General features: G+C 37.9%; 1 protein-coding gene across 1 annotated transcript in view; it reads left to right on the top strand.

Annotated features, from left to right (window-relative positions):
• The window catches only part of LOC109821235 (cytoplasmic tRNA 2-thiolation protein 1-like), an 18,585-nt gene extending 6,480 nt beyond the window's left edge, over window positions 1–12,105 (top strand). The window contains exons 5-10 of the mRNA XM_020387417.1: window positions 9,935–10,047; window positions 10,138–10,230; window positions 10,330–10,370; window positions 10,905–10,971; window positions 11,072–11,183; window positions 11,722–12,105. Of these exons, the coding sequence (XP_020243006.1) occupies window positions 9,935–10,047; window positions 10,138–10,230; window positions 10,330–10,370; window positions 10,905–10,971; window positions 11,072–11,183; window positions 11,722–11,889 (594 nt within the window). The 3' untranslated portion in view covers window positions 11,890–12,105. The remainder of the gene's footprint in view (window positions 1–9,934; window positions 10,048–10,137; window positions 10,231–10,329; window positions 10,371–10,904; window positions 10,972–11,071; window positions 11,184–11,721) is intronic.

Below are 13,840 nucleotides of genomic sequence, written 5' to 3'. Positions count from 1 at the left end.
GACAACATAGGAGTTCACTTGGATTTGATCTAGTTTTGATCAGACCGATCCGGTTCTCACTTGGATCTGATTTATTTTGATCAGACCCGACTTGGTTCACTTGGATCAGACCCACTTGATCAAACCTGACACTAGTCAGTTGGATCTGATTTTTTAGCTCAGATCCAACTCTCACTTGTTCAGATCTATAGTTCAGTTCGAGCCCGATTCGAATCCGCTTCGAACCCTGACTCCACGGCCCATTAGTGCATGACTGATCCTGAAGCTGAAGACGCCCAGTTTGTGTACGATCCAGAGACCGGCGTGGTTGATTTACAGCTCTCCCAGTAGTTTGATTATCAGCCGTTCGAGATCGTAGCCGGATACATTGAGCGCGTGACTCCTCAGATTGCCGAGAGCGTGGGGAGTCGCTTGGGGATTAGTTCGTGGCATCGACGTTTCTATCCAGACACATCGCTTCATCCCAGTTACGTAGCTCTCAGAGAACTCCCGCCACTCAGATTTGGTGTCGTTACACCGCCTCCAGAGGTCTCTCACGTCGAACCAGTTCAGCCGACGAAAGTTTAATTTTCTTTAGACCCAGTATTTTTGAAACCACTATTGCGTGCATGTTACTATCAATATTAATATCAATTGTGATTGTGTTGTATTCTGTTTGATTTAGTGAGCGAGTGATTCCGTTGCCAAGTATATCTGCAAATCTATATATTACGAGTCGAACCTTATTAAGAGGACAAATCATTACATTTATTATCTGAATAATTTACAAAGGTCTAAACTTAGTACATTTGCAACTTTTGTTTAAAAACCATCTGGAGCTTCACTTTATTCTCGAGCTTCCTACCTAGATCGATCGCTGACTTGGTGAACCATTATTGTCGATGTTATCCATACCTACATACACATTGTTTCATATTATTTTTGGTATCAGAGAGTGGTTCTAGGTTAGGAAATTTTAGATTAGTTTAATTGAGTCTTTTATTTGATTAAAAAAAATTCATCGCATTTAGCTGCTAGTGCATACCAATTATCTCATTTAGTTGTAGTGCATGCCCACTCGCACATGTCTTCCTTATCGATTATGAGAGTCAAATGAATCAACTAGTGAGTCCAACATGTCAGGTAGTCTAGAATCCGAACTCCTTAAGAAATTCGAAGAGCTAGCAGGATAACTAGGTGTCATAGTCCAGGAGTGCAGAGCTACCCGTGAAGCCCTGACGGATTTTCAGAATGAAACCAACAAAAGACTCGCTAGACTCGAAAAAGCACGTGTTGCAACCCCGCCGCAAGGTCAAGGCTATGAACACATCGTTCATCGACCCCCACATCAACTTGTGCCTGATCCAGATGCGTAATACCTGAGGAGCATTAAAGTCGAAGCACTGACCTTTGATGACAAGCTCGACCCACAAGCTTTCTTGGACTGGCTGAAGAATATGAATCACTACTTGATTGGTATGCCCTGATGGAGCCTCGAAAGGTCAAGTTCGCCGCAATGAAGCTTACCGGACTAGCTTGTCAATATTAGTCCAACCTAGAAACGTTAAGGCATATTAGAGGTGAGTTACCGATTTAAACTTGGCGAGAAATGACCGACGAACTGAAACGAAAATATCTCCCGCCATCGTTTTATCAGAGATTGCTCGACAAATGGCATCGCCTTACTTAAGGAACCAAATCTGCGAAAGAATATGTTGCTCAATTTGACGAATTATTCACTCGATGCAGCACCATTGAGCAAGAGGCGTCAATGAAAGTCTTATCGAAGTTTAGAGCTGGATTGAGAAGTGACCTCCAAACTGAACTTTTTGCTAGAGGAGTAGATACCATTGAGAGAGCCTACGTCTTAGTTCAAGATTTGGATGAAGCTAAATCCCACAAATATCATAGGAATCAAGACTTCCGAACTCATTCCTTCCAGTCCTCCCGTGTCCCTACGTCTAGTCAATCTCAGAGTCGATCTAACCCTAGTTCTTCCCAGCCTAGAGTCGACCCCAAGGGCAAGGAACCAGAAAGAGATTTCTCCAAGATTGGCCCTCACGTCAAGTGCTACAAATGTCAAGGATATGGACATGTTTCTGCGAATTGCTCAACCCATCACAAAGTCTCTATCATCGATAAGCAACGTGAATATGACACTGAACTTGATAAAGATGAATTTGTCCATCAAGTTGACGATGATACCGATGATTTTGAGGATGACATAGATGATACTGTCTTAGGTTGTCTTAGATAAATTGAGATCCTGACCATATCTGTTGTTAGATACGCCATCTCTCAACCCAAGGCTGTTAATGATTGGAGGCGTACTTTTATCTTCCACACGTTCACAAAGATTGACAATAAGAATTGCAAAGTGATCGTGGATAGTGAAAGCTGCATTAATACGGTCTCATCGGCTGTGATAGCCAAAATTGGTCTTAAGGCTGTACCCCATCCTAAGCCCTACAAAATATCGTGAATTAATGACACTTCAATTCATGTCCAAGAGAGGTGTTTAGTCCCTCTTCAATTTTCCATTTATAAGGACAAGGTTTGGTGCGATGTTCTGAAGATGGATGTGGGTCAAGTTATTGTTGGAAGACCCTGGTTGTTTGATTATGATGTTCATATCTTCGGGCGATCAAACATGCTATTATTCGAGCATGACGAGAAGAAGGTCAAGATCCTTCCGGTTCAACCGAAAGGTAGTGACAAACAGCCCAATCTAGACAAGTCTTCCAAATACGTTAACTTGATTGGAGCCAAAAAGGTCGATCGTGAGCTAGTCAATGGAGCCCCATTTTTCATTCTCACTGCAAGAGAAGATCCTAAGGATATTACCGATATAGTTCCGCCAGAAGCCACTCATGTGTTGGAAGAATTCGCTGATGTCTTCCCTGAGGACCTTCCAGATCAATTGCCCCCGACACGTGACATCAAACACGCAATTGATTTAGTTCAGGGAGCAACTCTTCCTAATTTACCTCACTACAGGATGAACCCTAATGAACATGCAGAGCTGAAAAGGCAAGTTGATGAATTGCTAAAAAAAGGTTTTGTGAAAGAAAGCATGAGCCCCTGTGCGGTCCCCGCATTACTGACGTTAAAGAAAGATGGAACATGACGTATGTGTGTGGATAGTCGTGCAATTAACAAGATCACGGTAAAGTATCGTTTCCTATTCCCCGATTGGATGATATGTTTGATCTAATGTCTGGAGCCACTATTTTTTCTAAGATTGATCTTAAGAGTGACTACCATCAGATTCGTATCCGTTCTGATGACTAATGGAAGACCGCTTTCAAGACGAAAGACGGCTTGTACGAATGGATGGTCATGCCTTTTGGTTAATGCTCCGAGTAATTTTATGAGAGTGATGACTCAAGTACTTCTCCGCTTCACTGGAAAATTTTTGGTGGTATACTTTGATGATATCCTTATTTACATTAACTCTCGTGAGCAACACGTAGATCATCTGCGTTAAGTATGTGTTGTGTTAAGAAAAGAGCAACTCTATGCCAATCTTAAGAAATGTATTTTTCTTACACACCAAGTCATTTTTCTAGGATTTGTGGTCTCTTCTAAAGGAGTATTCGCTGACCCTGAAAAGTTAGAGCCATCGAAGAATGGTCCGAGCCTAAGAACATTAGAGATGTTCGAAGCTTTCACGGACTCGCTACTTTTTATCGTCGGTTTATAAAGGGTTTCAGTACCATCATGACCCTTATTATCGATTGCTTGAAGGCGAATTTGAGTGGTCAAAACCTGCTACTAAGGCATTCGTGAAAATCAAGCAGAGAATGTCATAAGCACCTGTTATGCGCTTGTCCGATTTTTCTAAGGTCTTTAAAGTTGCATGCGATGTCTCTGGTATTGGTATAGGTGGAGTCTTATCTCAAGAAGGACATCTCGTTGCTTACTATAGTGAGAAGCTGAATGACACTAGACAAAGTTATTCCACCTATGATAAAAAAATTTATGCGGTGATACAATCTATTCGACACTGGCGTCACTATCTGCTACCGCAAGAATTCGTTATATATTCTGACCACGAGGCCCTTTGATATATTCACTCCTAAAAGAAGCTGAATATTAGACATGGTCGTTGGGTTGAGTTCCTCTAGGACTACACCTACATGATTAAACATAAAACAGGAGTAGAGAATAAGGCCGCCAACGCACTCAGTCGCCGCATGCGCCTTCTTTCCATTATGAGTGCGGAAGTAGTCAGCTTTGAGAAAGTCAAAGAGCAGTATGAGTCGTGCTCTGATTTTAGCGAAGTTTACACTTTGCTGAGTGATGTAGTGACCCGTGAAATAGATGGGTTTCTCATGAATGATGAATATTTTTTTATTTTAACAAGTTATGTATTCACAACACCTATCTAAGAGAATTTTTGATTTGGGAACTACACGCTAGAGGCCTTGCAGGATATTTTGAGAATAGTAAGACTGTCGAGGCAGTTGAATGTCGCTTCTACTGGCCAAGCATTAAACGTGATGTTGTTAGGCTAGTGGGTCAATGTCACACCTGCCAACTGGCTAAACAACGCAAGCAGAATACTGGTCTGTACACTTCTCTCCCTGTTCCAAATTGTCCGTGACAGGACGTCAGTATGAACTTCGTGTTAGGACTTCCAAAGACGATTAGAAAACACGATTATGTCCTTGTTATGGTGGACCGATTCTCCAAAATGGCCCACTTCATACCGTGCTCCAAAACTTTCCACGCTTCTCATGTGGCCAAGTTGTATTTTAACGAAGTTGTTAAACTGTACGGATTACTAAAAACAATTGTGTCTGATAGGGATGTTAAATTTACCAACTATTTTTGGAAAACCCTTTGGCACAAGATAGGAACTAAACTTCAATTTTCAACGGCCTTTCATCCCCAAATCGATGGTCAAACTGAGGTAGTTAACAGGAGCTTAGGTAACCTGTTGAGAACGCTAGTTGGTGAGAATCTTAGGGATTAAGATCAACATCTGCCTACTGCTGAATTTGCTTATAATAACTCCGTAAATAGGTCTACACATGTCAGTCCAACTGAAGTCGTGTATGGTTACAAGCCTAGACAGCCTATAGATCTTGTCCCTGTGTCTGCACATTATAGAATATCTGAGTCAGCATCTGCATTTGCATCTCACATTCATGACTTGCATAAGGATATCAGTAAAAAGATCAACGATAGCAATGCCAACTATAAAATGCGAGCAAATCTAAGTAGGTTCAAAGAATTTAGTGTTGGTGACTATGTGAAGGTCCGGATACGTCTGGAACGGTTTCCTCCGGGAACTGTTAAAAAGTTGCATACAAGAAGTGCAGGGCCTTTCAAAATTCTCAAGAAAATTAATGATAATGCTTATGTTCTCGACCTTCCTGAATGTTTTAATATTGGTTCGACTTTTAATATTAAGGATTTAGTAGAGTACAAAGGCCCATATTTTAACCCTGACAACCCACTGGTTGATGAACCTACCCCTAAGTCTATTTCTAAGAGCTCCCATTTACCTCCACTTCCCCAGATATCACCCCCATATATAGCATGACATTGATAATATTATTGATGATAACATTATTTCTACTAGCGATGGTGGTACCCATAGGTACTTAGTCCGTTGGAAAGGTTGACCTAAGTCTGATGATACTTGGCTCGATCGAGGTGATTTACAGAGGTTTGATCCAGATATTCTTGAGCAGTATGACAGCTATCCTGACTTGCACTCGACGGAGTCGAGTTCTCTCCTACCTGGGGAGAATGATGCGGACATCTAGGCACGTGCACGAGCACGTAATTTTCGATGTGTTTATCAGCGCATGAGACACTGTATTTCAGTTGTGCATCGATTCCCTTCTATGTGGTTTTGATTTTTAGTTTATTAGTTATTTCAGTTTTAGTAGTTAATTTGACAATTGAATTTTGATTTTGATTTAGTAGTTGAGTGATTTAGGGAATCTTCCAAATCTGTAAATTTTCTTTTCTATTTAAACGTTGCTGTAATCATATTTGTGATCGATGACAAAATTTTTAAAAGAAAATAATTGTGATTACCTGAATATTTGGTGTGAAACCGTATGGCCTAGAGGTGTGAAACCCTAGCTGCCATCTTCCTCCCCGCACCCTCCACAAAGTCGTCCTCAGCCACCGAAGATCGTCGTCTGGTTCTTCCGCCCTCCGAGCAACAGCATCGTCCTTCTTTCCCTCAGATCGAAGACAACACAGAAGCTCACTTGGATCTGATCTAGTTTTGGTCAGACCGACCCGGTTTACTTGGATCTGATCTATTTTGATCAGACCTGACTTGGTTCACTTGGATCAGACCCACTTGATCAGACCCGACACTAGTCAGTTGGATCTGATTTTTTAGCTCAGATCCAACTCTCACTTGTTCAGATCTGTTTGGAGTTCAGTTCGAGCCCGATTCGAATCCGCTTCGAACCCTGACTCCGTGGCCCATTAGTGCATGATCGATCCTAAAGCCGAAGACGCCCAGTTCGTGTACGATCCAGAGACCGGCGTGATTGATTTACAGCTCTCTCAGTGGTTCGATTATCAGCCGTTCGAGATCGTAGCCAGTACATTGAGCGCGTGACTCCTCAGATTGCCGAGAGCGTGGATAGTCTCTTGGGGATTAGTTCGTGGCACCGACGTTTCTATCCAGACACGCCGCTTCATCCCAGTTACGTAGCTCTCGGAGGAGAACTCCTGTCACTCAGATTTGGTATCGTTACACCGCCTCTAGAGGTCCATCACGTCGAACCAGTTCAACCCGACGAAGGTTTAGTTTTCTTTCGACCCAGTATTTTCGGAACCGCTATTGCATGCATATTACTATCAATATTAATATCAATTACGATTGTGTTGTATTCTGTTTGATTTAGTGAGCGAGTGATTCCGTTCCCAAGTATATCTGCAAATCTATATATTACGAGTCGAACCTTATTAAGAGAACAAATCATTACATTTATTATCTGAATAATTTACAAAGGTCTAAACTTAGTACATTTATAACTTTTGTTTAAAAACCATTTGGAGCTTCACTTTGTTCTCGAGCTTCCTACCTAGATCGATCGCTGATTTGGTGAAGCATTATTATCGCTGTTATCCATACTTGCATACACATTGTTTCACATCAGCATGTTATTTATATTTATATGTAGTAAAATTGGTAATTTACATAAGATTAATATTGTTTTTTCATTCACATAAGACTAATATATAAGAAATAGATGTGAAGTGTAGAATATATATCCATGAAATGTATGAGTATTTTAAATTAAAATATATATTATATAATTGAGTATAGGTTAAAATAGACATATCCATACTCATGAAGTGTCTAAGAGTTTTGGGCACGGGTACGGATACGTGTTGGGTACGAGAATGGCTTCCTGATAGACGTACCCATATAACATAGATTCAATTACTGTTTAACAAAATTAAATTCTTTAGCCAAAAGAAAGCATCTCTTTAGCCAAATTAAAAATTCTTCTTAATTGATTAGTTTTATTTTTATAAACTACAGAATATGTATTAAATAAATAATGTTTACTATTTGAAGGATATTCTTGTTCGAATACGAATGTGAAGTTCATAGGAAGGGAAACGTCCCGAATATTAAAAAGAAATTTTAAACTAATAAATTATATAAACAAGATAAAGTAAACCAAGATCGCATAAAAAATGTATATAATATATATATATAATATATATATACATCAGTGTGTGTGAAAATGATAAAAATGAGATGGTGAGATGAGACTTTTATCGTGAGCTAGCCCAATCGGCTACCTGTACGATGATCAACAGAGTATATCAAATCTCATTTAAACTTACACACACACACACACACACACACACACATATATATATATATATATATATATATATATATATATATATATATATATATATATATATATATATATATTATTATATATATATATATATATATATATATATATATAGAGAGAGAGAGAGAGGAGAGAGAGAGAGAGAGAGAGAGAGAGAGCAAAACTTGTGTAACTTAAGTGGATAGCAAAAAGTTATCCACCAAACTTTTAGCCTTTTAGCACTCATATTGCCTAGAGATCCTTGCATGATATGAAAAGGTTTTATAATTAATAAATGAGTGGCTAGGAAGTTTGGTGGACATCAACTTAAGTTGATAGGAGTCTTACTTTCTCTCTCCTTTATATATATATATATATATATATATATATATATATATAGTAAGAGAGAGAAGAGAAGACAATGTTATCGATAGCGTCATGTAGTGGTGATGCATCGCTAAGGCTATTTAGAGCTATTGCGGCAAAATAGTGGTAAAAAGTGCAAAGTCAAATAGCAGTCTAATTTAGATACGTGTAAATATTCAAAAGAATAAAAAAAATCAAGGAAAATTCTAAAAAATCTAAAATTGCATATTTGATGATTTAAAAAGATCAAAATATAAAATAAACAAGTAACTATCACATAATAGGGGAGATGACTAGAGGAGGAGCTAAAAATTCCTCCAGAATAGGAGCTGAGCGATAAGAGGATTGCAGTAGGAGGAGCTCACGACAAGAGAAGGTGAGAGGATGTGTTGAAGGAGGTGCCGGAGGCTGAAGGCGGCGGGAATACATCGAAAATTGCAGGTTGGGTTAATTTTGAAAAAATAAACCTCAAACTGCTTTTACATAGCGGTCAAAAAACGGATTTTGCCCGTAATCGCCCGCTATTCACCACTGTGACATGCAACAGAAAATGCATACTCCGCAATATGTCACCGATATTGGGCGATAGCGTAGCGGGAAGGGACCGCTAACGCTATTAGCGTCGCTATTACGGTGTTATTTACCGCTATTTATAATAGTGTATATATACATATACATATATATGAAAATGATTAAATGAGATGGTGAAATGAGATTTTTATCATGAGCTAGCCCAATCAACCCATCTTGATTTGCAATCTATATGATCTATATAAAAAAATTTATTGTCTAGAAAATCTTTAATCATTATTTTACCTAAGTTAAAAATGAATCGCTACTAAGCTGTTTGAAAAATGAACATATTAAACCAGTTTGATTGGCATTCTAGAAGACTCTAAACTATGCAAAAGTTTCACCATATCTATTTGGTGAAACTGTTTGAAAAATAACATATTAAACCAATTTGATTGGCATTCTAGAAGACACTAAACTATGTGAAAGTTTCACCATATCCATTTGGTGATGTTTTGAACAAGATGTATAGTGCCGATCATGAATTCGATCCAATTAGCCTAGCTCATGATAACATTTGAGCTCACCAGCTCATAATATGATTACTGAGCTCATAATATGATTTCTCTCTCTCTCTCAGCTCATAATATGATTACTGAGCTCATAATATGATTTCTCTCTCTCTCTCTCTCTCTCTCTCTCTCTCTAGATCGAGATCGATCGAGATATATAAGATTCTACTCCTTTCCAACCCTGAATCTACCCTTTCTTTGTGCTTACTTAGTTGATACATATTTTGTCATAAGTTGAAAGCATACCTCACATCAACAACCAAGGTTCTGTTCCTTGGCACCCTTTGTTAAATTTCTGAAATCACTTAAACCCTTAAGCGTCCTTGCGGTTAAAACATCAGAATACTTATTTATAAGATCAGTATTTACTTGATAAGAGAATTGGAATACTAATTAACAGGATCCCTGCATTCATTATTTGCACGAGGAAAATTTCTTGCTTATAATGTGAGTATTTGGATCTTACATTACCTTTCTTTATTAATGGATGTTTCTGCTCACAAGTAATATGATAGAACTTTATTTTTATATATTTTTTATTATTTTATTTTGTCTCCGTGCCTAATACTGCTAATCTCTGCATTTTCTGGTTCATAGGCTTCTGTTCTGCTAAAACTGCCGTTTGTTCTTACCTTTTTTACTTATTACAATATGATGTACTTGTTGCAGGCTTTAGACAGGGGTGCTGCATATATGAAAGCAGAGAAGATTGTTACTGGGCATAATGCAGATGATATTGCTGAGACTGTTATCTTAAATATATTACGGGGTGACATTGCAAGGTGAAGTTGCCGTTAATAGCCTTTTTTTTCCTGTTGTAGTTTTCCTATTCAGTTTTGTTGTATAACTAGGTTTTATTGTTTATCTTGTAGATTGGGTAGATGTACCTTAATAACTACGGGTGAGGATGGACCAATTCCAAGATGCAAGCCATTCAAGTACACTTATGAGAAAGAGATTGTTATATATCCTTGTCATTTTTACCTATTCTATAACTGCATCTTTTACTTACTTTCTTGATCAAATCAGATTTTGTCAAATGTGTGAACTTAACAGTATGTCACGTATGCATATTTCAAAAAGCTTGACTACTTTTCCACAGAATGTAAGTGTTCATATTTGGCTAAACCTTTTTTTACATTACATTTACTTTTACATCAGTCTGTTTGAAAAGATTATGCTTAACTTGGGAGTACATAGACTGCAATCTGCTAAATGAGAAAGTTCTTCTCTCCGAATACTCTATTTATCATTCTTAAGTTTTTTGTAAATTGTTAAAGAACTATCTATTTCAGGTACATTAGCTCGTGCTCTTGAACATGACAGATTTATGTAGAGGTCTACTGCCAGGAGGAATCCTTAAATGTTATCCTTTATGTTCAATCCATAACAAATTACCCTTGAGCTTTCAGAATGAACTTCTATATCCTTTTAGGTTTTGTTAGTGCATTAATATGTATCCCCTTTTCTGCGTGTAACCATTTATTTTTGGTCATCCTTTCCCCTTTATTGGATGGTCTTGACCTTGTTGAGGGCCTTGTGTTCTTTATGTGTTATTGTACCTCCTGATACTTTTTGACCTTTTCAATTAAGCGAACTCCTTACTTTTCACATTCACCAGTCTGTTGCCTCAATTCAGGTATTTATTCGCCTAATGCATACCGTGGCTTTGCTCGAGAATTCGTAAAAGATCTGGAATGCATCAGGTAGATTTTTTAACTTGTTAGTGAAAATCACATCTCTGAATCTTTTATATTGTATGATGATCTTGCTTGTGCTTCTCTGATGTAATGAATGTTGATTTAGACCAAGAGCTATACTAGACATAATCAGATCTGGCGAGAACTTTAGGATATCAACGTCGACAAAGATGCCTGAGCAAGGAACATGCATGCGATGTGGTTATATTTCTAGTCAGGTATCTCTAAGTGGTTTATTTTCATCATGCTAAATTTTATTTTCTTTATATGATGCAAAGAACTAAATACACTGCTACTAGTATATTAGATAATTAGGATGGTGACAAACTATGATCATTTCCATTGAGGTTGTCTATCTGTTTTCATTAAGGCAGATTGTGGCTGCTGTTTGTATAAAGAAAATTATGGTGGATTTTCTAAATAGAATTACATCCGTACCTATGGTACGGAAAAATCCTGTGGATGGCGCACTATAGAAAATGATATAGGGATAAAGGGGAGCATGACTTGTGGCTCACTACCAGAATTAAGTTTAATCAATTGATAATCAGTATCATTGCAGTTAGAATATTGTATCCAATGTTGTATCAGTACAAGCAGAATATCATGTCACTGCAATAACCAACTTAAAATATGTGCTGATATTATAATATAATTTTTTTTCTCCTATGATATTGCCTTTAATATTTATTATTTGTTGTTTACTCAATGTTGATACGTGCATGAGACCTAATTATCTTTCATGTCAACTTGCAGAAATTATGCAAGGCATGTGTTTTATTGGATGGATTAAATCGGGGTTTGCCAAAACTGGGTATTGGCCGTAATAAAGGTCCCAACAATACGAGGAAGGGAATTGATCAGAGGAATTTGAATAAAAAATCAAGTTTAGAGAGCAAGCAATGTGGAACTCTCGAGTTCTAGATGCATTTTGCTGCAGTTGCTTTTTTTCCCGTTTTTCTCTACATAGTATTTTATGTAATCTGTGGTTGCTATTTAAAGTCATATTGCTATGGCTACACTGCAATAATTTTCAGTGGGAAAAAAAAAATGTACAAGTGGTAATTCTATGTCGAGGATAAACTACATGAGGAACATAAAGAAGGGCATCCCTTTTTTTATATAAATGTTCACAATTTTCTAATGATTTTGCTTCATTAGGTTGAAGATTTTATTACATGTTTCCTTTGAAAGGAAGATTTCAGATCGTTAATGCATTGAACCTTAGCTACTTTATTATTATTTTAGAACTAATTGGTTAATGCATAGCTAATTATCAATAAAAGGAAAAAGTTTAATATATTAGGTTGGAAGTTAATGACTGTATTGACTCGCATACTGGAGCATTTATTGAACAACGGTTTCGAGCTAATTTAGGAGAATTTGGTAAGAAAAATGATTTAAGGACCCAAAATATGGGACCAATGGAGGGGACATGTGAGGTGTCCCCTCCCTATTGCATAATGAGTTAGCACAACCAACTCATTATGCAATATGAAGGGGACACCTTACTTGTCCCCTCCATTGGTCCCATATTTTGGGTCCCCGTAGCAACACTCATTTGGTAATGGTTTGAGAAGACAGACTAATGGGATGAATTGAGTGCAGCCACCCTAGCCGGCTGGTGCAGTTTAATCTGAATGTGTATGGGAGTTTTATGGCTATCCTAATTTGTCCAGTTTGGGTGACATGATTCGAGACGGTTATGGGAATATTTTATTTTATTTTATTTTATTTTATTTTTGTAATTCTGACAGTTACAGATGTATCAGCGAGACACAGTGAAGTCTTGACTATCATTAACAATCTGCAATTAGCAAAGGAGGCACATATCACAAATTCAATGATTAAATCAGATCGCTTGGTAGTTATTCAGAGAGTGTTTCATGGTTAGGGACGGTGTTTGAAGAATAGTTCGAGCTCTGGATGGTATGTTCATGGCCAGAGATTTCACATGCTCCTCACCGTGCAAATAATAAGGTGGCGCACCATCTACCACTATTTGGAAGACGATTGGAAGGCGAGAGATTTTGGCTGAAACTTATGTGCCAAAAGCAACCTAGTTCAGCCAACTGGCTGAAACTGGGTCGTTTTAACTGGTTGAAACTTGGTCATTTTTTGCCCAAAAAAATACCAAACTTCACGGGACTTGAAGTCCCGTGAAGTTTTGTTACTTGAAGTTCCGTGAAGTTTATTATTATTTTTCGCCAAAAACGACTAAGTTTCAACTAGTAACCTGAAACTGAGTTGTTTTTGACAAATAAGTTTCAAATAGGTCGTTTTTTATGAACAAGTTTGGAAATGAATTGGTTTTCAAAATTTGTCCTGTTTTTAGAGGGACCTCTGGTTCCTAGGGACCATCCCTAAAAAATTGCATTGATATTTTAACAAATAGGAAGGGCATAATGGTCTTCCCGGGTGTAATGAACTTTCTTTTTCCCACAATCTCCCTTAGACCTTTTATATTTGGAAATTAGACCCTCAAACCATGGAAAACGATTTTAGGTCTGGCCATCCTTATAAAGTCATCTCCATCCGGCAATCATTTTTAGAGGGACCTCTGGTTCCTAGGGACCATCCCTAAAAAATTGCATTGATATTTTAACAAATAGGAAGGGCATAATGGTCTTCCCGGGTGTAATGAACTTTCTTTTTCCCACAATCTCCCTTAGACCTTTTATATTTGGAAATTAGACCCTCAAACCATGGAAAACGATTTTAGGTCTGGCCATCCTTATAAAGTCATCTCCATCCGGCAATCACTTTTTCCCACAATCTCCCTTAGACCTTTTATATTTGGAAATTAGACCCTCAAACCATGGAAAACGATTTTAGGTCTGGCCATCCTTATAAAGTCATCTCCATCCGGCAATCA

The sequence above is a fragment of the Asparagus officinalis genome, chromosome 8 (assembly GCF_001876935.1).
Source record: "Asparagus officinalis chromosome 8, Aspof.V1, whole genome shotgun sequence".
In the NCBI taxonomy this organism is placed as follows: domain Eukaryota; kingdom Viridiplantae; phylum Streptophyta; class Magnoliopsida; order Asparagales; family Asparagaceae; genus Asparagus; species Asparagus officinalis.
This window is presented reverse-complemented; position numbering and strand designations above follow the sequence as displayed.